The sequence below is a fragment of the Rhodamnia argentea genome, chromosome 2 (genome assembly GCF_020921035.1).
Source record: "Rhodamnia argentea isolate NSW1041297 chromosome 2, ASM2092103v1, whole genome shotgun sequence".
NCBI classification, from domain to species: Eukaryota; Viridiplantae; Streptophyta; class Magnoliopsida; order Myrtales; family Myrtaceae; genus Rhodamnia; species Rhodamnia argentea.
Genome location: NC_063151.1, coordinates 34,652,520 through 34,679,033, shown reverse-complemented (window position 1 = coordinate 34,679,033; position 26,514 = coordinate 34,652,520). Strand labels below are relative to the sequence as shown.

Genomic DNA, 26,514 nt, shown 5'->3' with positions numbered 1-26,514 from the left:
TCTCCTCTTTCCCTCCCAGTTATCTGCTTCCCCTTCCCGGCTCCCCCCTCGTTCTTCGTCTTCCTCTGCCCAACCGAGACATTCGCCCACGCTCATGAGGCTCTCTGCAATCGCATATCGTCTTCTCGAGCGGTACTTGTAGACCTCGGAGTCTCTAAGACTGTTTCTCAGCTTCTGATAGGCTGCAAATGATGCTCCAGACGGCCATCTCTGGGCCGTCACTTCTCGCCTCTCGCTCTGCTCACCGGCTGAACCCTCTTCTCCTCTCGACACGACGCCGCTGCGTCGGAGTTTCTCGCCGGCGACTCTGCAGCTCGAGAGTTAGGTTCTTCGCAGGTAAAATTGTGTCTCTAATGCGACACGGTCGTTTCTGTGAGTAGTTTACTTAGGAGTAGCCGGTGCTTTGCTTGTTTCTCTTCTCTGAATTATCGAGTTTGTTTTGAGCGCGTTTCAGTTGCTGCGGCATCGGACAATGGTGTTTTTACTTCTCCAGAGATTGCAAAGAACTTCGATTTTGCCTCTGAGGAGAGAATCTACAACTGGTATCATCTTCTCGGACGAAGTAGCTCTTTTATGCTTGGTGGAATTGATCATTCACTGCATGAATGCTTTAGTGTCTGAGCGTTTTTTTTAATTAATTGGGAAATGTTAATGGGTGCCGTTAGGCAATTGCTGGGCCATATCCAATGTGCTTTGAGTCTGATTTTTCTCTGGAAGACGTAATTTTGGCCAATTTAGCAGCTTGGTTGTGTTATGGCTTTGCATTACGAGGCATGACACCGCAACTTTCTTCAGAGTCTGATTACTCTCTCCCTCAAGCACGTTGCTTGTTGTGGCTTGATTGCTTTTTGGCTCTTAGAGGAAAGTGGTGTTTGATCTAATAGCTATACGAATTAGCAGACATCACAGACAGTTGATGCATATCAAGTGGAAAACTTTTAGATGGCTCACAGTGGGCAAGTCGATAAATTTGTAAGCATTACTTGTGCTAGCGAATTTTGGGAGCTCCATTGAAAGTTTCTTTTTTTTCTCTTGGGAACCGCATGTCTTGCATGATTGTGTCAGTGGTGATTGCTTTCTAACGCTGATTGTTAGCGCTGACCATTTTGCCGTTTGCCAGAAACTTAAGTACTGTCTTGAATCCCCTTGCACCTGTTAGTTTCTCGAATTTGTTACATTTCTAATTGATGAGTGCTTGAAATCAAACTTGCTGTTGCCAGTTGCTAGGCTGCCTGTCTATGCAACTCAGCCAGCTTGTTGTTTGGTACATGAGATTCCCTTGAGGGTAATTTACTCATGGCGAGCTGCCTAATATAGGCACATCAATATTTTGGGAATTCATGTATATCCATCCGCTAATGTTCAAGCTGATGAATGGACAGCAGTAAATCAGTTGTTTTAGATGTAATGTAACATTGGCCGTTTCTTGTTAGGTGGGAAGCTCAAGGATATTTTAAGCCACACTTTGATCGAGGGACTGATCCTTTTGTTGTTTCAATGCCACCGCCTAATGTGACTGGTTCGCTGCACATGGGGCATGCAATGTTTGTGACGCTTGAGGTTGTCACTGTTTTTCTATTAGTTGTTGATTGAGTATTTGTTGGTTATGCTAATCTGGCAAGACTTGCTCTTAATCTACAGTGATTTGACTGAAGCTAAATCATGACATTTTATCTTATTTGCTTGAATTATGTGTCACTCCTGGGTTTTTTGCATTGCTGCTTATACTCATACGAGGAGCCAAAAACTTAGCTTTTTGTCCTAAAGTTCACGTCACTTTGAATTTTAATACACAAAAAGAGAAAAGCTGACTATAATATAATGGCTAAATTGCTTTCGTTGTTTACTTGTTTAGGATATCATGGTTAGATACCACCGGATGAAGGGAAGACCAACACTTTGGGTTCCTGGAACTGATCATGCTGGAATCGCTACCCAGGTCTGTCCCCAAGAATCTCCATGTCTGCAATAGGATATTGCTGACGACACCTATGATCTCTTTTCTGTTAATACACCATATTAACCTTATCATCTTTGAACTTTAGTTACTTTTGAGACGATCCAAGTTCATGTGGATATTGGAACTCATTTGCCTTTTGGCTTCGGTATTATTGCAGTTGGTAGTTGAAAGAATGCTTGCATCTGAAGGAATAAAGAGGGTCGACTTGAGTAGAGATGAGTTCACCAAACGTGTATGGGAATGGAAAGAAAAGTATTTATGCCTTTCCAACTAGAATCTTCTTGTTTAAAGGATTGCTTTTTCTAAGCATTGCTATTAATTTGTCTTTTCTTCAATTAAATTCATTGCTCAGCGATCAATTAGAATGACCTTATTTACTAGCTCAAGAAGAAGAAAACAGGATTAGATACCCTGGTAGCTAACGGTGAGTGTCTGTCCTTGGTTTTTGTGGATCTTGGTCAAGCTAACATGTGAAACACTCCAAGTAGAAGTGTGGCTGAAAGACTGATACTTGAAGCAGTTAATGGGGACCCGCATAAGTGGCGGAGAATCTGTTTACATTGACGCACCATACAAAACCTTACCGGCCCTTGCCATGTGACACCCATAGCTCTTTTATTTTAGTTGTTAAGGAATCTTGGTTTTATAGTGCTGCATGTAATTACTTAAACGGGGAGTTCTAGCTGGTCTTCCAAAGTCCCTTTGCCCTAGCTTTCCCTCACTTCTTTCTCAACTTTAATAGAAAAGCATTTTCCTATGTTGAGAATTCCAATTGAGATGCTTGATCTATTAAGTGAAGGAGGATACGTGTTGACAGGCGCGTCGATGAACGTTGTAAACAAGAAGGTGAGATACTTTAGCATCCTATCATGTGCAACCGGATAGAGAATGACAGCTGTAGTTGAAGAATGAGGAGTAGGATGCTAAAGAATTTTAAATGGCATGTGGAAAATAAATCTTGGCTTTAATATCATGTTGAAAATCCCAACAGAAAAGTTTAAGTTACTTGGTGGAAGAGTATACACGTATATAGTTTAAAAATATTACTCGTATGAGCAATTGACATACTTTGACATTCGGATGAATGCCATGGTTCTATTGTACTGGAAATTTCTTTGCGCCAAAAGAATGACTGTTCTTGAAATTGTTTGTAATGCCTCTCATGGGACCTCATTTCTACTCCATGATTGTGAGACAGAAACTACTATATTTGACAACTTTTAACTATGTTGGTAGCCTACATTTGCTATTTTCATAATTCAGCATTGCATTTTCTGTAAACCTTACAGATGAAGATGGGAGAATGCGATTTCCATCTCATCTGTTTGAAGTCTATTTATGGCCAGCAAAAGTAATTGTGGACCTAGTTGGTGTTAGAATTAGTTAGTGTTCATCGTGTTGTAGTTGTAAATGTTCTCTTCATGCGCTAATGGCGACATGAATGCTGTGCACTTTTTCTATGGTTTATTTGTTGTCACATCTTCCCTTAAACATATATATCCTTGACATTTAGGTACGGTGGAACCATAACGAAACAGATCAAGAGGCTCGGTGCCTCATGTGATTGGTCTAGAGAACGCTTCACCCTTGATGAGCAGCTAAGTCGTAAGGCAGTTTTTAACCAAGTAGAATCATAAGAGATAGCAAATTTTGGATGCTTCTCTATTCGTGCTCATATCTTATAACTATATGAGGTGTTATGCTATGATGTTCGAGATGTGAATGAAAGTCCTTCTACGGTTGTTCTCTTATGACTCTTATTCTAAAGTATATCCTGCATAACAATTCAGTGATTGCATAACAATGCAATCACTGAATTGCAACAGAATTTCTCTTTATTTAAGTGCACGGAGTTCGGGTCAAATTATCGCGTGTCTCTCAATGTGATTTTTATTGAAAGCTAGCAACAAAATGCTTGAGAATGAGCTAATGTAGGTTGATAGATACTTGTAGTGGAAGAAAGTTCTCTTTAACAGATACCTCAACTATCCCAAAAAAAAAAAAAAAAGCAGATACCTCAACTAAGATTGATGATGCCTTAATAGGGTGCTTCAATCAGGTTAAATGATACGCTCCTTGGTGATGCTCTATTTAATGACCATGATATTCAATTCTTGCTGAAAATGAGGACCATTACATCTGCTTTCATCTAATTCTTTTTCTTCTTTGTTTATCAGGTTCGCGCCTACCTTTTGATTTCTTTATTCTTCTCCCAATATCAACTTTATTTGTATATCTATTTGGTATGGATATGCTTGTATATAACCCAACGATCCTAATCTGGTTTTGTCTCATCATCCTTCATTCTACTTTCAGATGTCCATGTGTCTTAGCTTCTCACTCTTCTTACCTTTCCAGAAAAGCTGTTTTCGCGTCATTATCTTGCTAGTTCAACTAATTTTTGGAATTATGAAGTTTTGATGAATTGATGCATGTGTGATTGTGTAATGATTAACTCGTCATCTAATTAGGCTTCATGCCTTTTTCTCGTAAGGTTCTATTCTGAGAGTGAGTTTTATTGTGTTTTCAGGAGCAGTAGTTGAGGCGTTTGTGAGGCTTCATGACAAGGGCTTGATTTATCAAGGTATACAGCAAGCTTTGTGTTGTATTATTTGATTAGTCCTCGATCAAATGGAAAGCTAATTGGTTAGTACAACCCAGAGGAAAGACATTAGAAGTTATTATCTCATTGCCATCTTCTCCTCCGCAGTTGCAATATCATTGTGTTTGACCGATCCTGAGAATATCGGTCAAACATTGTCTAGCTGCATTTCAATTAGTGACCACTTGTTTCTCGGTCCATTCTAAGTTTTGAATTTCAATAACTTGCAAAAGAAGCTTAAGACGGTCTGTGTTAACAACCTTGTGTAAACGTTTGGCTTTGGTATCTTAAGCATCCTCGATAACTGGATTGCTGTAAAGGCCAGTTAAACTCTCAAGGAGTTATATGGAAGTAACTTAGTTTTCATGCACTTTACCTTGGCTTCAGAACTTGCGACATTACTCTTTCCTGACAGAAAGTTAAAAAAAAAAGAGACTTCTAGGTGCAATCTTTGCATGTTCTGTGATATTTATGACCCAAGTGAAAACCGATCTGATAGAAGCATATTTTATCTGCTTGAGTATGAGTTGTCACTTAGATTTGGCCTTTTATAAACTTGTGTCAGTATAGATTACTTCTTGATTTCTCAGAATCATGAATCCTTATCTCTGTTTTAATTACTGCTGGTTAATCAATTCTGTGGCATTCAAGTGAGGATGCTAGTTCTTTAAGTAGACAAATGAAAAGAGATGGTTTTTTTCAGGGTCATATATGGTTAATTGGTCTCCTAACCTACAGACTGCGGTTTCTGACTTAGTAAGTTCTTTTATCTTTCATTGAGTAATTAACTCTACTGTTTCATTTCTTCTTCGGGACATAATATTTAACATGGATCTCATTTCATCATTAGGAAGTTGAATATTCTGAAGAACCTGGTACACTGTACCACATTAAGTATCGTGTTGCTGGGGGTTCAAGGTATTAACTGCTTTAATGTTTTTTCTTTCTTGCATCCACCGAAAGTTGCAAATTTTGATATTTCGGATAATGTCCATTCTGAATCCCCTTACTTTTGGTGTCTTGTTATCTTCATCTTCTAGCTTATTGTTTGTGTGATCAAGTCATCCAACTTGCTCAATTTCTGCAGTCAAATTTTTGCATCATTTACCATTAGTTACTCCATCAACTTGTGGACATGGCCAGAACTCCATGTGATGCTGATATCTTATGCTGGTGCCACGTCACAACACACCGAAAACTTTAAAAAAAAAGGAGAAAAGAAAATTGTGAGGGAGAGGGATAGAGGGAAGGGAGCACCAGAATTTTGGCATTGATTATAATTTCTGGAGGATAGGCGAGGGTTGCCACATTTGGCTGCAGGCACGAATTTTGGCATTGATTAAAATTTTCCTTGATGTGAATGATATTTGCTTGGAAGGGTTGAGATGCACTCCTTTGGTTCAAGTCTTTAAGACAGTTTAATTGACTACTAGAATTCGAAAACACAAGAATCAGCTACAGCTAAAAGATTGGCTTTTCTTTTGTTTCATTGTAGTGAAATAAAACTATATAACCTAGCAGCAATCACAGACTCATATGAATTTCATTCGCGTATAGGCTAAAGGTTGTCTTACTGATGAAAATGAACTTCAACATGAACATGGTTTATTGGCATTCTTATTTAGAATATTTGTATGATTTTGAGGTTGATGGTTCTTTTGTAATTATCCGACAAGCATTGCTTGGTTCATCTATAATAACATAAGTTCCTTCTTGTAGGGATGATTACTTGACAATAGCTACTACTCGTCCAGAAACTTTGTTTGGTGATGTTGCCGTCGCAGTAAATCCTAAGGTATATTAGCTTGGATAGGAAAGCCTGATTATGGAATTGACTAGAGGCCAGGCACTTTGGGTTCTTTGTGACATTGGAATGCAGTAGGAATTAGTTCATTAATGGTTGAATTTAAACTGTAATTTCTTGCTAGCTTCTAATTGTTCTTAATTTATTGCTCTAGTCTTTACAGGAGATAGTCTTGAGATCACATGGGTCAGCCCGGGCAGTTCGCTTGGGGTAGTCTTGACAACGACAAAAGCTAAAAGTGATTGCATTGTTGCAGGATGATAGATACGCTAAGTACATTGGTAGGCAGGCGATAGTACCCATGACATATGGCCGTCATGTTCCAATTATCTCAGATAAGGTAATAGCCTTCTTTTTGTTCCTTGATATTATTAGAGTTGTTGTCTTATACTATGTTTTCCGGAATCTCCTGTAAAATTTGGCCAAAATTTTGATTATGTCTTTGTTTAATTGATGAAAAATCAAATTATGACCGTGAACACCCTGGGCCAGGTGGTGCAATTGATTCATAAAACGCTCATTGAAGACAACAGGTTTTCAGCAAACATAAGCGCATTAAAGAGATATTGTATCCGTAGTGTCAATAGTATTGAAAGGAGCATGTTTGTCCAATATATTATTGCTGGTATCTCAAGAATGGAAAATATGGACTGTTTGTCCTTTCCCTTTCTGTAAAGATCCTTTTTTGGGGCCCATTGGTTGCTCCCTCCCTGAACAATTGACAGAATAGATCAAGGTGTCAATGGGTTTTCTATTTCTAGCTGTTGTCGAACCTCTAATTATGTATTTGCTCTTGAATTACTGTTTTCACTACAACCCCTCAAATGCAAATAATTGAAAGAGCTGCAACACGCACCTTGCTGTCTGAGGGCATTGAAAGTAGTAGGTGGTTACTCACTCTTCATTCTCTTTCTCAAGAAATTATTTTCCTGTGACACCAGTCTGGTTCTTGCTAACCATTCTGAAAAAAATGAAGTTGGGTTCCTGCTTCCCAGTCTTCCGAATTTCTGGCTAATTCAACCTCCCAGATTTGTTCGACCCAAAAAAAAAAAAAAATCCCAGATTTGCCATCCTGACACTCACTTTTGTCCTTTTCACCTTAGCTCTTGGTTCTGGCCGATCCAAGCAACTCCATGAAGTTGGCCATCACTGTTTACCATGTGATGATCTTTACGTTGGAAGGACAATGATATCTCTTGCCTTGTTATTCTCTATTAGATTCATTTGTTGCTCATCATATTTATTTCAAGAAGTTATAGGCATATTTCATTGATGCTGGTTATTTATTTTTGCTAATGGTGCAGTATGTTGATATGGAGTTCGGTACCGGTGTCTTGAAGATAAGCCCAGGGCATGATCACAACGATTATCTTCTCGCCAGAAAGCTTGGTCTGCCTATACTCAACGTGATGAACAAGGATGGGACGCTAAATGAAGTTGCTGGGCTATTTTGGTAGACCTAGTTGCGTGAGATTAGTTTTTAGTCAATGGAGAAAACTATCTTAGTCATTCTGTGCTTGCAATTTCAGCGGCCTTGATCGTTTTGAAGCCAGGAAGAAACTTTGGTCGGACCTCGAAGAAACTGGTTTGGCCGTAAAAAAGGAGCCACATACCTCACGGGTACCCAGATCACAACGTGGTGGAGAAGTGAGTTTGAAAATACTTTCTTGCTCATTTTTCTGCTACTGATATTGTGCAAGGGTCATTTTCCGTTGGCGTTCTTCTTATCTGTCCCCCATTGTAATTCTGTTCAGATTATAGAGCCATTGGTAAGTAAGCAGTGGTTTGTATCTATGGAGCCTTTAGCAGAGAAGGCACTTCAAGCAGTTGAAAAGGGGCAATTGACAATCGTGCCTGAGAGATTTGAGAAGGTATGCTAAACTGAAGGAAGTCTTTATTATCTGTCATAATAAATTTGGAATTTTATGGTGCTTTCTTAGAGTGTTCCTGTGGTTTATTTCTAGGAGCTTTACTGGGGAGCCCTACCCTTCCTAGACTTTGTTTGATAACTTTATGTCACCCGGGACATCAAGGGAAAAGACAAAAGAAGAGATTTCAATTTTCTTAACGTGTTCTTATGTATGTTGAAGGGCTACAAAGTACACGAAGACGAATTTAGCATTGATATGATGTCTTATTCGTCTTATTGGCATTTATCTTTTGAAGAAAAAAGGGATATGTCTACTAAAAGTCTTAAAATTTGTCACGAAAGTGCAATTGAATCCGAAAACTTACAAAAAGTGCAATCGAGTCCTAAAACTTGTCAAATTGGTGCAATCGAGTCCTTTAATTAGGTCCATCCATCTTCGCTAATGGAAAATGCTGACAAGGTTTTTTTTTTAATATTTTCTCTCTCTCTTACGTGGCGCTGATGTGGCTAAAATAACATTGTTTTGGCCCAAATCTGATTTTTAATATAATTTGTACTTAAATTAATTAAAAAATAAGCTGAAATTAGAAAAAAACAAAAAGAAAAAACGCAGAAGCAGAAGTGACGAGGGTTGCCCTCGCCGCCGCCGCCGCCTCCGGAAAGGGCCGGTGTTGGTGGGGAAGTGGTAGGCGGGGGTCGCCGGGCCCCGATCAAGGACCGGTGACCCTCACCCACGGCAGGCGAGGGCCAGCTGGCCCTCGTCCTTATCTGGGTGAGGGTCGCCCGCCCTCGCCCAGTTCTGGCAGTGGGCGAGCTTAGTTGTGGGCCAAGCAGCAGCCATAATCTCTGCTCTTTCTCTATCTCGTGCTGCACGGGTTTCTATTCCCCCTTTTTACGGCCGCCTTAAACGAAGTCCGAAAGTTGATTTTTGATGCTTTCACCACCAAATTTGACGTTTTCAGGAGCAAGTTTTGGAGAAAGGACAGAGAAAGAATGCTGAGGGCAGAGCAGTTCTTGAACGATCTTGTCCTCAGTGATTCTTGGTAATGGCGGTTATGAAGATCAAGACACGGCCTTTGAAATTTGTTTTAGCTTGCTCTGTTTTGAGATCAGACAGAAGAGAACATTTCTGGATGATCTGGACGAGGGCCAGCCAGCCCTCGCCTTCCGTCGGCGATGGTCGCCGGGCCCTGGTCGAGGCCCGGCGACCACTTCCCCACCATCGCCGGCCCTTTCCGGCGGTGGTGAGGCGGCGGCAGCGGCGAGGTTCTGCATTCTTGCATTTCTGCATTCTTCTTCTGCTGCGTTTTGTTTTTTTGTTTTTGGTTTATTTATTATTTTAATCTTAGCTTTTTAAATAAATTTAAGTAAAAAATATATTAAAAATCAGATTTGGGCCAAAACAACGACATTTTAACCACGTCAACACCACGTAGGAGAGAGAAAATATTGAAAAAGACACGTCAGCATTTTCCGTTGGCCAATTTGATAAGTTTTAGGACTCAATTGCACTTTTTGCAAGTTTTAGGACTCAATTGCACTTTCATGACAAGTTTTATGACTTCTAGTGAACATATCCCAAGAAAAAATAGTAGTACACCAGTATGGGAACCAACTATGGGCATGGAATGCTCTCACCTAAAACCTTTCCACAAAGGGCGGAGGAATAGTGGGCAGGAAAGAGTAATTTCTGCATGATGATACATGATCGACATTATTTCATCATATTTTATGGAATGAACTTTTAGTGGTCATCCATACCGACTGTACTTACAGTGCAGCGGCATTTACTTCATTCTTTCACTTGAGTCAGTTTGTTTTCCATTACAGATTTACAATCACTGGCTATCAAATATTAAGGATTGGTGCATAAGTAGACAATTGTGGTGGGGACATCGCATACCGGTTTGGTATATTGCTGGTGAGGACAGTGAAGAAGTATATGTAGTTGCCCGGAATGCTGATGAAGCTCTTCAGAAAGCTCAGGAGCAGTATGGAAAGAATGTAGAAATATACCAAGATCCAGATGTTCTTGATACTTGGTTTTCCAGGTCTGTCTCTTTGTTAGAGCTAGAGTTTCTCTATGCCTGTTTATTGTACTGATCGCAAGCTTTTCAGTTGACTGTTTCATTAGTGAAGATTTTTCCTCTTAGAAGTAGCATGCCTTATTGGGACATAGTAATTATGCAAGATAGGGCTTTTGCAGATCTGAGATGGATTGTGCTAGAGTAAGAATCCCTCAAATAAACTGTTCTACTAGTTAGTACTTGGGAAGGATTATTAGCAAAATAATAAAAAACTTTGCGAGCTTTAAAACGATTCTGTACTTCATTGCTTGGTAACTAAGGTTAGTTTTTATTTTTAGGCATCATGGATGCCTGCCTTAGTGACTTTTTTATATTCGCATAATCCTTCTATATTCTTTGAGATATTTCTAAGCTTATTCATGAGGTCACGTACGTAGGAAGATATTTCTTCCCTCTCTATCAGGAGGTCAGTTCACTTGGCAAGTTACCAGGACTTGCAAACTGTAGTCAGCGTTTATGCGTTTATGCGTTCGTGCTATCTTGTATTAAGAAACTCTCTTGATGTGGGCTATCTGCAAGAATGATGAATACTTGAGCACATGATGCATGTAGGTACTTGTCTGTGGAAGTGTTACGTGGTAAAGTTGTTTCTGCAACAATCTTCACCTTTCAGTTTTGCTATTTATTTAGCTAAAGTTTCAGATTCTCCGAATATGCTCGAAAATTAATATGGACTGTTGGTTATAATCAAACTAAATATTGTAGAACTATTCATTATCTTGAGTCGTTATGTCTTAAACAAATGTAAAACTGAAGAGGAACATTCAATTATGGTCAAAAGCATATTCAATACCATGAAGCATGTGCATATTCATCTCATTATAGAGCAGAGCTGTATTACTATTGTCCCTCAGTGTGGTAGCTACTCAGAACTATAAAAGAAAAATGGTTGTAATTCTTTGTTCTCCTATCTCATGATGTTAGCATGTGGCAAATAGAAATGGACAATAGTGATAACTGGATGCAAAGCGTTTGTCCTCCCTACCCCTCATTGGGTTTGAAGTAAATGAAGCTTACGGAATTTCTGCATTCAGTTTCTATATTCTGTTTTCATAACGAACATTTTATAAGAACTCGTACAACTGGATGCATCCGCTTGACTAAATATATATATATCTCTGTGGGCTCTACAGTGCCTTATGGCCTTTCAGTACTCTTGGATGGCCAGATGTATCGGCTGAAGACTTTAATCGCTTTTATCCAACTACAATGCTAGAAACAGGGTGAGTACACCTCATTTGCTTCTCCATTAGTAATTCTTTATCCAACATCTCTAACTGGAGATTTGGTTACTGCTCCCTGGTTGGAAGCTTGCTTGACTTTATGCAGTGTGGTAGAAATGGACAATACTGATAACTCCATTAACCAGCACAAAAGCGTGTTCAAGAGAATGTGCATTACTTGTTCCAAGTAATTTTTTTGTGGGCTTGTTCTTTCTGCTGCTTTGAATTATGGGCTCGTTCAAGTGATTGTAGTAAATCACTCCAAAGGCTTTCTGGTTTGACTTGCAAGGTGTTTCCTACTAATAAGTTGACTTGCATTCCGGAGTATATTACTCTGCATAGACTTTTGTCCTCTTATTCTACTGACTGAAAAGTGTCTTTTCCATCTTTTCAGGCATGATATATTATTCTTCTGGGTGGCAAGGATGGTCATGATGGGAATTGAATTTACGGGGACAGTTCCGTTTTCATATGTTTATCTGCATGGTCTTATCCGTGATTCACAAGTGAGTATGACACCTTAATTGATGCATTTTCAGGTTTGGCTATAGTGCTATAGCAATAGGCACTGTAATTCTTATGAAGCTGCTTATTGGACATTTTGTACCCATACTTTTGCTTGTAATTTTCTTTAGCCACTGTTACCTGATTCTTTTCAAATGTTTAAGGGGCGGAAAATGTCAAAAACATTGGGAAATGTGATTGATCCAATTGATACGATCGGCGAGTTTGGCACAGATGCCTTACGTTTTACACTTGCTTTAGGAACTGCTGGTCAGGTGCGTATTATCTTGGGAGATTGATTACCATCTGTTCAAGGCTGTACATGATGATTTCAAGATAATGAAATGTCCAAAGATCTGCTGCTTTATGCACATACTAGATGTAGCTCTATCTGCTAATATTACTTGCTTTTCTCATAGGATCTTAATTTATCAACTGAGAGGTTGACTGCTAACAAGGCCTTCACCAATAAACTATGGAATGCTGGCAAATTCGTGCTGCAGAATTTGCCCAATCAAAGTGATATATCTGCTTGGGAAGCAATATCAGCTTATAAGGTTTGAGAATTTCATTGGTTTGTAAACCATCATACACAAATCTTGAATTATCTGGAAGCAGTTTATGATTAATTTCTTCATCCTCTTTCCTGGGTTTGTTGTAACTTTACCATCTGATGGTGCAGTTTTTTTATTGTCCTTCATTTCATTTGCTTTATTCATGTGGACAAGAGTATCTTGGAGTTTGGCCGCATCTATGGCAGTTTGGTGCAACTTTGGAAATAATAGTTTAAATTCTTGGAATTCATCTAATAGCCACTTTTTCTTTGATCACTGTTTGTGTACTGGACTTTACCGGTAAAGGTAACAGGGAGAGAAACTAAATTTGGGGTTGGTTGCTTTGACTTAGGATAAAATGCCTACATTAACCCACGCGGCATATTTTCTGTGTGAGAGAGCCAGAAGGAAGCTGACAGTCTTAAATTAGTGAAGCTCTCTAATTCTTATTTGAAAGGAAACTTCAGCACTTGTTCAACTCAAGTTAAGATATGGGCTCACATGGAATTTCTTGCTATGGTTGAATACTGAAATTAAACCTCGTTTGCTTTTGCTATCTTATATATATTAGAAGGGTGACCCTGACCTGTCATGTCACCTGAAACATGACAGTTCTTGTTCCCATTTTCCAGTTTGACCGAGAGGAGGCTTTGCTCAGGCTACCTTTACCAGAATGTTGGGTGGTGAGTAACTTGAGAATATTATTATTATTATTTTTTGGCACTTGGTCATGTTTCTTACTCCAGATGGAGTCTGACACCTTCGACTTTTCAGGTCTCTAAACTGCATTTGCTTATTGATGCGGTCACCGCAAGTTATGACAAGTTCTTCTTCGGCGACGTTGGAAGAGAAACATATGATTTCTTTTGGGGTGATTTCGCCGACTGGTATGTTGTGCATTTTATGAAAGTTTCATTATCTCTCTGGAGCATATAAGCTTGAACAAGTTTCATTCAGAGAAATGTTCTTCGAGATCGAAATGTGAAACTCAATGATGCAGAATGTCGTTAGCCTTTTATTGGTTCCCTCTTTCTTTCCTTTTTGGGTCTTGGAGTTGTTTGCTTCTCTCGAATAGTACCCCCAATCATCAAAGCCAAAAATATTTCTCTCAAAAACAATTGTGACAGTATTTGGGTTCTTGTCATCAAAGTTTTGCTGCTTTCCCCTTTCTGATGGTCTTGGAGTTGCTTGTTTCCCTTGAACAATAAACCAATGAATCACTATCGACAAAGATATTACCATCCAGATCAATTAGGTCCATGTCTTATTTTATTTTGACGGAATCCTGACTCTGCTCATATTGAATGGACCTAGAATCTTAGGCAGCACATAAATTCTCATTCTTTCCACGTCTTGAAGTACATTGCTAGTCCATGAATTTGAGTGGAATAGATCTAGCCATAAATTTCATGATGCATTGGTAATCTTTTGATATGCTACTGTCTGCATCATAGTTGTCAGAGTCGCTTACTTTATTCATCATGCAATGGGTACAGGAACAAGAATGAGGCATGCTAGTGGTCAACATTGCAGTTCTTACACTTTTGGTACTGTGGAGACTTGTGGAATACATTGATTGACATTGTATATGCTTTTTACGTAAATGAGCTCATTTTGGTTATGTGTTTGCACCCCCTTGGCGTCCTTTTGTAGATTCTCAATTACCTATTAAAAAAAGTCTTGGTTTGTAGATTTGAGTTGTGGTTCTTCCAAGTATTCATTTGGACTGAACTGTTATGAACTTTGGGGATAATAAATTTCTCTACTATTTTTTTCATTAGTCATAAATAAGTGCAACCATGACAATATAAGTATATAAACTAAGAGCTTCATGAATCCAAGTTGTTATTTATGAGTTTAAAGTCAGTTAGCTTAGGTTGTTCTATAATTGTTTGTGAGCTTATAACGACTTGTTAAAATTGATCAAGCTAGAGGTTGGGTTGATGGGATTGCAACCAAAGATATGTACTCAAAACCCGGAGAATTTACCCGAATCTCAGTTTGCAAGGGGATTATAGCAATCCGATAACATTGAATAAATAGTCTACTAGGAAAGAACTTTTTTCCACAAAGGGAGACTGATATTCATGTGTCTATTGCTGCAAGCCCCCCCAAGGACTTATTAGAAATGAAATTTTAGTAGGAGAGGAGAGAGATCTTCGCAGCGTGGTATCTTATGACATGAGAAATAAGGAATCACGTTCTTCAAAATTCTGTTAACAGGACTTTCATCACATCTCCGACAGGTAAATATGGCTAAGCTATAAGTGATTGATGTATATAAAGTCTAATAGGCAATCAACTCATCTACCTGTACATTTTTGTTTAATGAACACGTAGTTCTGCAGTGAATACTTTAGAAAAACTGTTTTTTTAAGGGAAAACGTGTTTGAGATTGGTATGCTTTCTTTTGTAAGAACTAGCTTTGGATAAGTGACTATGGCTTCTTTGCATGAACTTTTTATCCTTTTTCCATTTGCTTGAGTGTAATTTTCTCACTGTCATGCTTTTAGGTACATTGAAACAAGTAAAGCTCGGCTTTACCACAAGGGGAGTCACTCGATAGCTTCAGTTGCACAGGCCGTTCTATTGTATGTTTTTGATAATATATTGAGATTGCTGCATCCGTTCATGCCCTTTGTGACTGAAGAACTATGGCAGGTGAAAGGTTATTCTAAACCTGTGATGGCTGTTTTTTGTTCTAGTTGATGAGTTGCAATTTGTTTTGAAATTATGACCATGGAAATTATCTATTTATCCATTTTTTCTGCTCTAATCCTCTTGTGCATTCTAACTTTCCACCTTTCGCGTGGCTTTGGAACTTTCTCTCAAATCCATGGTCAGGGTTTTGAAGTTGGTATAGAGAGAAGTAATCCTTTTGTTCATTCTGTTTTTATGTCTTTATGCTCTACTTTGATGTTCTAATGCACAACATTGTGATTTTTTTGTGAGAATTTGATGGAGAGAAATTCTTATTCTCATTCATGTTTTCTGCTGCCTTAACAGTATTGTAGGCTAATACACATAGAAATCCTAGCAAACAAAAAAGGAAACAAAGCCTAAATAAAAGAGCAATTATAATCCCACGATTTATGGGATTTGACTAGACTCTACTCCTAACAATCAGCTTTACAGCTCAACACTCCCCCTCAAGCTGGTGAATAGATATCTACCATTCCCTGCTTGGTAACTAGCTCGTGAAAACTTCCACCATTAAGCCCTTTGGTCAAGACATCTGCCACTTGCTGTTCTGACGGGACATAAGACAAGCAAATCAGTCCTTCAAGTTTCTCCTTGATGAAGTGTCTATCAATCTCAATATGCTTCATCCTATGCACAGGATTATGAGCAATATTAATAGCAGATTTATTGTAGCAATACAGCTTCATAGGACTCTGCCACTCAACCTTCAAGTCATCAAGAATGATCTTGAGCCACAATAGCTCACATATTCCTTGAGCTGCTGCCCTAAACTCAGATTCTGCACTAGATCTTGCCACCACATTCTGTTTTTTACTTCTCCAAGTTACCTTCAAGGAAGGTACAAGAACCAGTTGTAGACCTCCTGTCAACTACTGATCCAGCATAATCCGCATGTCTATAAGCCTCGAGCTTGAGATCGGAACTCTTCTTGAATAATACTCCCTTTCTTGGGCTCCCTTTCAAGCAGTGTAGGACTCGATGAGCAGCTTGTAGATGTGTCTCCTTTGGATTATGCATAAATTGACTAATCAAGCTTACTGCATAGGAGATATCTGGTTGGGTATGAGCAAGGTAAATCAACTTTCTCACCAATCGCTGATACATTTCTCTATCCACTGCTGCCTCCTCTTTTGCTTCTGCTAGTCTCTGGTTTGGCTCAATCGGAGTAGCTACTGGTTTGCAACCAAGCTTCCCGGTTTCTTCCAAAAGATCCAGCACATACTTTCGTTGTGAAATAAAGATCCCTTGCTTTGAGTACGAATCCTCAATTCCCAGAAAATACCATAGCTTTCCTAACTCCTTTATTTCGAACTCCTCAATCCAGCATTGTTTGAGCCGCTGTTTCTCCCTTTCATCATTGCCTGTGACTATTATGTTGCCAACATACGCCAAATGCTGTAACTCCCCTGCATCCGAGTGTTTTATGAACAGTGTATGATCTCCCTGGCTTTGTTTATACCTAGATGCCGTCATGGCTCTAGCAAATCGTCCAAACCAGGTTCTAGGTGACTGCTTGAGTACATATAATGCTTTATTTAGTCTACAAACCTTTTCGGTTGTTTCCTTTCCTTCAAAATCAGGTGGCATGTTCATGTAGATTCCCTCTTCCAAATCTCCATGTAAAAATACGTTCTTCACATCATACTATTGAAGTTCCCAATCAAAATGAGCAGCTAGAGACAGTAAAATTCTTACAGTGTTCAATTTAGCCACCGGTGCAAATGTCTCTTTGTAATCCACTCCACATGTTTGAGTGTAACCCTTCGCAGCCAATCTTGCTTTGTACCTCTCCAGAGAACCATCTTCCTTGTACTTTACAATGAATACCCACTTGCAGCCAAGTAGATTTTTCCCTTTTGGCCTGTCAACTTCCCACATTTTTTTTTTCCAGTGCCTTCATCTCTTCTTTCATGGCATTCCTCCATTCGTCTTTTGACAGTGCTTTAGACAAAGTGTTAGGGATAGCAATAGTGTTTAAACTCACAATAAAGTTTCGGTATGGTGATTGTAATCTATCAAGGGACACATAATTTGATAGTGGATAAACTGGTTTCTTGGGACACTCTCTAGTCCCTTTTCTAACAATAATAGGTAAATCAAGATCAGTCTCAGGTGTATCACTAAGCTGTTCATTCACAGGAGGTTCAGGACTTACTGTGCTCTCATTGGCAGTACCCAGAGTGGCATTTTGGGCCTTTTCTTGTGTTGGAACGGCTGTCCTCGAGTACACCTGAGAAAATCTCATGGAATCATGAAAACGGGTTGGACTAGTGGGAATAGGAACAGAAATTGATTGGTGTGTGTGAGAATGTGGTGGACAAGAGATAGGATTCAAGGTAGATTCATGAGCTACGGTGGACAAGTTTGGATTGTCAAGGACATTGTACGATAAATCCAGGTTATCAATAACCCCAAGGCCCTTATCTTCCATGAGTGAAATCTCCCCCTGAAGATAAGGTTTTGAAAAATAGGGTTTATTTTCACCAAAAGTGACGACTGCAAAGAGAGAATTTTTTGGAAGGGGGATGGTGACATTTATAGCCCTTCTGTGTTTGTTAGTAACCAAGAAACACACATTTGATTGCACGAGGATCTAGCTTTCCTCGTTCATGATGATGAATGTGGACAAAGGAAATACAACCAAAGACTGGAGGTGTAAGGCCATTAGATGTATGGAAGTGAGGATAGAACTGAGAAAGAACTTCCATATGGGTCTTGTGGTCTAATGTACGTGATGGTAGTCTATTGATCATGTATGTAGCCATAAGAACAGCTTCCCCCCAGTAGGTTTTAGGAGCCTGCCCGTGAAACAACAAGGCACGAATTGTGTTAAGGAGTAAGGCCATTTTTTCTTTCAGCAATCCCATTTTGTTGTGGTGTATTCACACAAGATGACTAATGGATAATACCTTCCTTTTGAAAATAAGGGGACAATACTTGATTGAAGTAATCTCTAGCATTATCTGATCGAAAGACGTTGATCTTGACCTCAAACTGAGTTTGAATCATGGAATGAAAGGAAGGAATAATGCTACTCACATCAGATTTATGTTTTGAGTAAGAAAGTCCAAGTGACCCTAGAGTAATCATCAATTAGAGTGACAAACCAACGAGCTCCAGAGATGTTTGGAGCCGTGGAAGGTCCCCAAATGTCTCTGTGTATCAAGTCAAAAGGATTAGAGCTACGATGATTGCTAATAGGAAATGGTACACGGTTATGCTTGGCTAACTCGCAAACATCACAATGGAAATCTTTAATATTCAAACCTTTAAACAAGGCTGGAAACATAATACTCTGAAAGGACGGATGACCAAAATGAAAATGATGAAGCCAAATAGCTTCTTTATTTGAAGTATTGAGAAACGATGAAGATAGATTATTCGTGATTCTTGTTGCGGTGAGAGGTGTCTTAAGTTAGTATAGCCCACTTTGTTCCTTAGCAAGTCCAATCCTCCTCTCCGAGCCTCGATCCTAAAAAACACAGTAAGATGGGTAAAAAATAGCTTGACAATGAAGATCTTTTGTGAGTTTTTGTATAGAGATAAGATTGGAAGACAATTTAGGGACATGAAGGACATCTTTAAGGACAAGATTAGGTGTGACAGGGACATCTCCGACTCCTACAACAGTAGCAAGAGACCCATTTGCCACAATAATCTTCCTATTGATAGGACAAGGTGTATTGATCTTGAAATGTGATGAGTTGTGAGTCATATGATCAGTAGCACCTGAATCAATAACCCAAAAATTACCTGAGAGTGCAGTGAGCATGCATCAGAGGGTTTATTAAGAAACCCTAACAAACCTCTTATTATCTCAATTTCTTCACTATTGAAGGTTGCTTTCTCATTAACTTCTTCATAACCAGCTTGCTCAGTTAGGTGGACTCAAGGCCTTGGCTGTGTTGCCTGTTTTACCCATTCTCGGCCTAAAGTAGTTGGTTTGCCATTCAATTTCCAGCATTGCTCCTTTGTATGTCTCGGCTTCCTGCACTAGGCACACCACAAGTTGTCCTGGTTGTCTTTCCTTGGCAGGTCACCCTTTTCATCAACCTTTCTGATTGTCAAGGCCGACCCTTCTACTGCTTGTGGTCATGACGGATCGATGGCTTTCTTCTGCCCGGATCAAGGAAATTGTTCCTTCCAATGATGGCACTTCCTCCTTGCGAAGTATTTGAATTCTGACTTGGTCAAATTTAGAATCAAGCCCAGCTAAGAAGTCGTAGACTCGATCCTTTTCAATAAAATTCTTCAGAATGGCTGCATCTTCTGGACACCGCATGTGGAATACCCAATAATGATCGAGTTCTTGCCGTAAATTCTACAGAGAATTAGCATACTCAATGACAGTCTTACCTCCTTATTTTGTCCCACTGGTTTTCATCTTAATTTCATATACCTGGGCTGCATCACGGGCCTTTGAGGACGTCCGTCGGATGGAATCCCAGATTCCCTTTGCTGTTGCTAGAAACATACAAGTATCGCTTATGGCTGGTTCCATGGAATTCCATAGCCATGACATGGTCATGGAATCAGCCTCATTCCATGCATCGAAATCAGGATCTCCTTGCTTGGGTCCTGTCCCCTGTAGATGGTTGAGTTTTCCTTTTCCCTTCAGGTACGTGTTGACGAATTGTGACCACTTGAGATAGTTTTTCTCATTCAGTCTATAGGTTGGCCTAATAATCTGAAGATCACCTGTCATGTGTGACGAGGCGACCTCCTCCGATTGGTTTGTGGTAGGGGAGGGAGAATTTGTGCCTTTGGGTGTGGTTTCGGATGGGGTCATTTTGGAGAGAGAAGGTTAGCAAGAATACAAGAGCAGTAATGCAGCTATAAAGGCTACGTACAAAGGAAAAATTTTCTGGGGAATAGGCAGCAATGAAGGCTGCAATTTGAAATCCAGAAATATAGCCTAGGGCTCTCATATCATGTGAGAATTTGATGGAGAGAAATTCTTATTCCCATTCATGTTTTCTGCTGCCTTACAGTGTTACATTTATAGGCTAATACACAGAAAACCTAGCAAACAAAAAAGGAAACAAAGCCTAAATAAGAGAGCAATTACAATCTCACGATTTATGGGATTTGACTAGAATCTATTCCTAACAATCAGCTAATTTCCCTATGTATTTACAGCCAGAAAATCTGGCTATTTACAGCTCAACATTTTTTTTATCATCATAGAAAATTGTGATAGTCTGTGGAACACATTGTAACTTAGCACTGGCATTTTGCTACTCAGCTTGATCAGTATATCCGAGCCTTGCTATCACTTTACTTTCTTTTTTCCATTGCAATTTCTATAAGTTATGGTAAATTTGTAGCTTCATTCATACCTTATTTGAAGTTTATTGATGGTCTCTTGCATAACAATAACGTGGAGTTAGTGTGAAATATGGTTTAGTATACTCTGATTTGCCCTATGCATATCATCACACCTGGACAACTATAATCTAAGCTTTTGCTGATTCAATCTTTTGATTTACATGTAGGCTCTGCCAAATAGGAAAGAAGCCCTAATGGTATCTCCTTGGCCGAGAACTTCACTTCCGAGGCAAATCCATTCAATCAAAAAATATGAAAATTTACAAACTCTGGTAAATTAAATGGATTGATTCCTGATTTTTCTTATCAGGACACAATCTTACCTTGCGTGAAACTTTTATTATCTCATCTGTTGTAAAAGGTATAATCATAAATGAGGTATCTAATCAAATTATTTTCTTTGTTTGTTGTTTCAGACAAGAGCTATCAGGAATGCTCGAGCTGAGTACTCTGTTGAGCCCGTGAAACGTATTTCTGCATCCATTGTGGCTAGCTCTGATGTTATTGATTACATATCTGTAAGATGTTCTCTTCTCTGTCACATAGTCTACCCTCACTGACAAATGCTGAAGCAGACAATAAAAGTGCTGAACAACTGTCTTAGAATATTACTAATATTGCTTTAGTTTGCCTCTTAATCCTACCACGGAATTGTCTTTCGAGTTTAAACGAGTTTTTATTGTAGTAGATATGATAAAAAGCAGTTATACAAGTCCCTTGATAAGGAGACATGGTAATAAAATACTACATATATTTCCATGGGGAAAAGCAAGAATCCATTGCATTGCATTAACTACAGTAAAAATTCCGGGAGGCAAGTGATACTGTATTTAAGTAGTCTCGTTGTTGAAATGTTGTATATCAGGCCTGCTCCTTTAATGTCACATTTTTCCTAGCTGATTCATCTCTTATCTACTGATAATTTCTAATTTAGAAGCATTTTAACCCTTTCTTTGAGTGTTAGTTGCTTAAAAGTGTTTTCTAATCAGCAGTTAAGGGGACATTATTTCACAGAGTTTTGCAAAGTGTTAATTGACCTCGTATACCATTTATTTACGCAGAAAGAGAAGGAGGTTATTGCTTTATTGTCCCGCCTAGATCTAGATCATGTCCATTTTACTGAATCTCCGCCAGGTTTGTATTGTATATTAGTTAATTTTTTCCCGTTCTCCATATTGCAGTCAGTTTTCTTTGTTGTTTCTGTGTTCCTCCTTATGGTGCCTTCATGAATTGTAAAATATTGTGGTTTATGCAATGCCTATAAACTCAGGAGATGCAAACCAATCTGTTCACTTAGTTGCTGGTGAAGGACTGGAAGCTTATCTCCCCCTTGCTGATATGGTTGATATCTCTGCTGAACTTCAACGCCTTTCTAAACGCCTATCTAAAATGCAGACGGAGTATGATGGGCTTGTTTCTCGACTCAATTCCCCTAAAGTATGTGTTTGATCCCACCTTAATTTGTTGGCATATTATACGCTTAACCCATGTGGAGGGATTTTCTTGGATTGAATGTCTGCTTACATCGGGCTAAAGAACCATGGATGCAGATTTGACACTTTGTAACTTTAAAAACACCTCCTCATGTTATTTATCTCGCTCGAGGAGGAGCTTGTTAAGTTCACTGGGAGGACATGTCACTTTCTTTAATCTCATTTTCAGCATTTTAGTGCGTGTTAATGACATTCAGCTCGTTTTCTGGGCGTCCAGTTTGTAGAGAAAGCACCAGAGGATGTGGTGCGTGGCGTGAGAGAAAAGGCAGAGGAAGCAAAGGAGAAGATTACTCTTACTAAAAACCGCCTAGCTTTCCTGCAATCAACAGTTCTGGTTTCGGAGTAGGTGGTCTGCGCAAATTTTCCTTAGATCCTGAGGCGGTCCGCATTCCTCCCATGGTTCATGGACTAGGAACAGAGCAGCACCATTTCCTCCCCAATCTCTCTGTTGGGTCATAGCCCCCTATATGACTGAAGATGTCTATGCAACGATTGTTGAGGAATATGTGGGCAGTTCATGACCCGAATTTTGACGCATTACTTGCCGAACAGATTTGTCTTCAACCTTCGCTAGACGGAGATGCCCTGAAGAGGTGCTCCAAAGTTGTTCTCCGGAGAGCTGCATTAAAACGAAAAATTGCATTTTTCTTGGTGTGGGTCGGGGGTTTTCTGTACATGAAAATCACATGTCCAGAACCCGAAAACAACAGTTCCACATCGTGACCATGTAATTCTTATAAAAGCAATTCTTGCAGAATGTTTATGGGGTCTTCCTTGTTCTCCTACAGCGTGAGCATGCAATTAGTCGAGGAAGTAAGGTTAATTAAATTGCTTAATTGTCCACGTCTTGTCGTAGCATACGATTAGAATCTATCACTCATGCGCTTTTGCCACAAACACATGATCCGTATGATCAAAAGCTTTAATAACATCCCATGATCCTCCAAACTTTATCCGCGCGGACCGGTCAAGTTTGTTGGGTTCTGATTAGTTGCCTTTTAGAGCTATAATACAGATGGTGCAACTATCGATTTCTTGACTATAATCCAGTGCAACTCTTATGCCTCGTTTGCGCTATGACAACCATAAAAGGATCGCGTCTGAGTGAGCGTTGTTAAAATTTGACGTGACAGTTTTAATTCAAATGCACGGCACCAGTACATACATTCGTTGGTCGCTTAGATCAATGCCATATGCATCATGTCACTTGTTCTTTTACCTGATTTAAGAAGAGTAAATTGATATGTAAATGTAAGCTTTAAAAAAAAAATGATAAGATCAATGTTTGGTTCTGAATGGTCGCCTTTCAGAGCTAATGCAAATGAAGCAACTATTAATTTCTTAATTATGTTTCAACGTAATTTTTATGACAGATACACATAAAGAAGTAAATGGAACGAGAGTTACTGAAATTTAATGTGACATTAGTCCGAATGCGTGAGACTAGATAAATGTTGTTGGTCACTTACCTCAAAGATCACATCTATCAAGTCACGCTTTTTTTCCCTTTCTTGTGGTTTGCTCATGTGATACTAGTTCTGTTGAGACTCGGTTCTCTCCCGAATATCTATTTTTTTTTTAATGGGGGAAAATAATATAATTTTTAACACAACAAAAAAAAAAAGCCAGGAAAAAAAAAATATTATTTTCGTTGAGCAGACCAGACCACAACCCAGTCGATCCACCAAACCAGCCCGTCTCCTGTGTCGCGACAGGGTTGTCCGTAGCCGGAGCCGAATGGACTCCTCCACCCCGCCACCACCCCTCGAACCTCCGTCAAAACTCCCCATCAAGCGCAAAAACCCTAACCCCAGTTCTTCCCTCACCACCACCACCACCACCACCACCACCACCGACCACCACCACCTCCCTGACGTTGCCGCCGTCTCCCCGCCGTCCAAGTTCCACCGGATCTGGTCCGAGCCCGACGAGATCCGCTTCCTCCAGTGCCTCCTCGACTGCGCCTCCTCCCAGAACCTCTCCTTCCCCCGCGACCTCCGCGTCTTCTACCGCCGCTTCTCCGCCTCCTCCGCCTCCTCCCAGCCCTACTCCAATTCCCAGCTCTACGAGAAGCTCCGCGGCCTCCGCAAGAAGTTCCGCGCCGTCTCCTCCCGGCTCGACCGCGGCGCCCTCGATCCCTCCCGCCTCTCCCCCCACGACCGCGCGCTCTTCGACCTCTCCGAGAAGCTCTGGAGCCCCAAGTACGCCTCCGTCTCCCCCTTTGGCACTGGTAATAGCAATGGTAGTAACAATGCGAATAGGGGTTTCGCTAGTGGTGGGGGTGATGTCATGCCTGATGATGGGCTTGGCTTGGTAGGCGTCAGGGTTAGTTTCGCCGCGGAGTTGCATTTGGGGTCGAAAGGCTGGGACGAGACTGGTAGGGGCATGATCGGTTGCTCAGAGGAGGAAGAGGAGGAGGAGGAGGAAGGGGAGGAGTATTATGTGGCTGACGGTCTTCACGGCAATGCAAATGGCGCTGATGCCGTGCGTGGTGATTGCCATGGAGACTTGAAGATGAAAGAGGTGAACGTTGATTGCGATTTCGATGGGCGAGAAAATGGGGTTGAGATTTTGAATGAGACTAGTGGCTTAGGTGGTGGTGGTGGTGGTGGTGGGATAGGTGAATTGGTGAAGAGAGCTGCTTTGGATGTGTTTGATCAGTCTTTGGAAGAGGTCAAGGCGGGTTTCTCGCAAGAGCGTTTGCATTGCTATTGCAGATGTAGCTGCCTTTCGGATGACTCTAGCTTTGCTGCGTTCAAGGATAGGCCGGGGTCTTTGCAAGATCAAAGGTCGGCAGAGTTGGATGTTTTCGGCCGACGGTTGAGGTTGATTATCGAGGAAGTACTTACCAGGAAGTGAGTATGTGTTCCTTCTGTAACTACGATCTCGGTGCATCACACCGAGAAGTGCAGGTTTCACTTACCAGGAAGTGAGTATGTGTTCCTTCTGTAGCTACGATCGCGGTGCATCACACCGAGAAGTGCAGTTTCACTTAACTAATGTTATTAGAATTGGGATAGGTGGTTTCTTGAGTGCTTATTATAACCTAGGAAATGAGTTCACAGCCCTTCTGTAGATAGAATCTGCTCTCATTCATCTAAGCATATTATTGTACATTCCTCTATCTAAGTGCATTCTTGAGTTGTATATCCATTTTCCTGGATCATAGAGATTGGAAGTCATTTTTCTTATCATGGCAAATGTGGTTACGGTTCATTTTTATAAGTAACCTTTGAGTTTTTGAGCATCTTCCCTTGTCAATTAAGCGTGACGCCTGGGGAATTCTGTGCAAGAAATTCATGCTGTTGATGTTGATGACCACGCTAGTACTTGCAAAGCACCTGTTCCCTTTTCCCACCACGGATGACAACTGGAGGGTAAATGTAGGGGAGTGATTGAGCTGAATCAAGCGGGATACAGTGCGAGGCTCGAGCTTATCTCTACTCAATTACTCGGTGCACCAAGCCAAATTAGTGCTTGATCAGGATGATGAACAAGGCCGCCGGTCTCCTGCCGTGAGGGTCTCCTCCCCTGAGAGCATCAGTGAAAGGCTCTTGTCGACAAACTTTCACGACAAAGGGATGATGAGGACCGAGGATTGAAGGTGACAGACAGGGCTTGGTTTATTCTTCTCTAAATGATACAAATTGCATCATCTCCCAACTGTGATTCATGTTGTAGAAATCTGCAATCGGAACAATCACATTTCACATGATAAGTTTGAAATTTGAGCTTCTTGCAACTGTGCCGTGATCGTTTTTCCCTTCCCTTTCGATCTACCGGAGGTGTACGCATCAAAGACTCGTGTGGAGTGATTGAGTTAGCTTTTTTCAGAAAAACAAGCCCTTGCTGACGAGGAAAAGTATTCCCATAACTGGATAATACACGGACATAGTTTGGAATAAGGCTTGGCCTGTTGGTACGCTGTTCCTCGTATCAAGTTGTAATCTATGTCTTGCTCTGATCTAAGCGTACATTGTCACTAGTTCATGCATATGTAATGTTCCTCATGGCACGACAAAATCTTCTCTGGGTCTTAAATGTCGGCTTGACCATTGTATTTTCTTTGCTTTTCTTCCTCTTGAATATAACTTAACTAGAAATCTCCCAAAAATCAAACATTCATCAGACAGATGACCTCATAAATACGCGCATCATAAAATTGGGTAGAGAGATATTGGGCAGAGAGATATCGCACCTTGAGCGCCTGCAGTGCTTCAAAGTCGAACGACCGAATGCTCATAAGTTCCGATTCGCAAAGGCATCCGCTCATGGAATTTTTGCAGAGCAAGCTAATCAGGCCTTATCTTGTCAAATGGCACTACATTCTTCTGCTCATATTTGAGTTCCAGAGTGTAATCTTCTGCTCATGTCTTGCTCTAATCT

At 40.2% G+C, this 26,514-nt stretch overlaps 2 protein-coding genes across 4 annotated transcripts; both read left to right on the top strand.

Moving 5' to 3' along the window:
• On the top strand, positions 1 to 22,900 carry LOC115730294 (valine--tRNA ligase, chloroplastic/mitochondrial 2). 2 transcript variants are annotated; one of them, XM_030660958.2, is made up of 27 exons: positions 1 to 336; positions 455 to 542; positions 1,434 to 1,560; positions 1,856 to 1,939; positions 2,118 to 2,212; positions 3,474 to 3,565; positions 4,491 to 4,544; positions 5,266 to 5,318; positions 5,413 to 5,480; positions 6,282 to 6,357; positions 6,623 to 6,706; positions 7,671 to 7,819; positions 7,896 to 8,013; positions 8,121 to 8,237; positions 10,067 to 10,287; positions 11,457 to 11,546; positions 11,941 to 12,052; positions 12,215 to 12,325; positions 12,470 to 12,607; positions 13,237 to 13,287; positions 13,379 to 13,491; positions 15,118 to 15,265; positions 20,803 to 20,907; positions 21,052 to 21,153; positions 21,697 to 21,769; positions 21,906 to 22,072; positions 22,346 to 22,900. In XM_030660958.2, the coding sequence occupies exons 1-27, from the start codon at positions 189 to 191 to the stop codon at positions 22,472 to 22,474; spliced, it is 2,913 nt and encodes a 970-aa protein (XP_030516818.1). In that variant the 5' UTR covers positions 1 to 188; the 3' UTR covers positions 22,475 to 22,900. The 2 variants fall into 2 exon arrangements, with proteins under 2 accessions (XP_030516818.1, XP_030516913.1); XM_030661053.2 differs by lacking the exons at positions 1 to 336; positions 455 to 542; positions 1,434 to 1,560 and having other exon boundaries at positions 2,118 to 2,192.
• Positions 22,901 to 23,768: 868 nt separating this feature from the next.
• Positions 23,769 to 25,294, top strand: LOC115737577 (probable transcription factor At5g28040). 2 transcript variants are annotated; one of them, XM_048275159.1, is made up of 2 exons: positions 23,769 to 25,055; positions 25,125 to 25,294. In XM_048275159.1, the coding sequence occupies exon 1, from the start codon at positions 23,866 to 23,868 to the stop codon at positions 24,985 to 24,987; it is 1,122 nt and encodes a 373-aa protein (XP_048131116.1). In that variant the 5' UTR covers positions 23,769 to 23,865; the 3' UTR covers positions 24,988 to 25,055; positions 25,125 to 25,294. The 2 variants fall into 2 exon arrangements, with proteins under 2 accessions (XP_048131116.1, XP_048131115.1); XM_048275158.1 differs by having other exon boundaries at positions 23,770 to 25,041; positions 25,115 to 25,294.
• The last annotated feature ends 1,220 nt before the right edge of the window (positions 25,295 to 26,514 follow it).

What these genes read in the sequence shown, in the direction of transcription:
- LOC115730294 (XM_030660958.2), top strand. Translation starts at nt 189, where the DNA reads ATGATGCTCCAGACGGCCATCTCTGGGCCGTCACTTCTCGCCTCTCGC. An exon ending in GAAGTTGCTGGGCTATTTTG is followed by an intron (nt 7,820 to 7,895) that starts GTAGACCTAGTT and finishes TTGCAATTTCAG; the next exon opens with CGGCCTTGATCGTTTTGAAG. An exon ending in CTTTACCAGAATGTTGGGTG is followed by an intron (nt 13,288 to 13,378) that starts GTGAGTAACTTG and finishes TCGACTTTTCAG; the next exon opens with GTCTCTAAACTGCATTTGCT.
- LOC115737577 (XM_048275159.1), top strand. Translation starts at nt 23,866, where the DNA reads ATGGACTCCTCCACCCCGCCACCACCCCTCGAACCTCCGTCAAAACTC.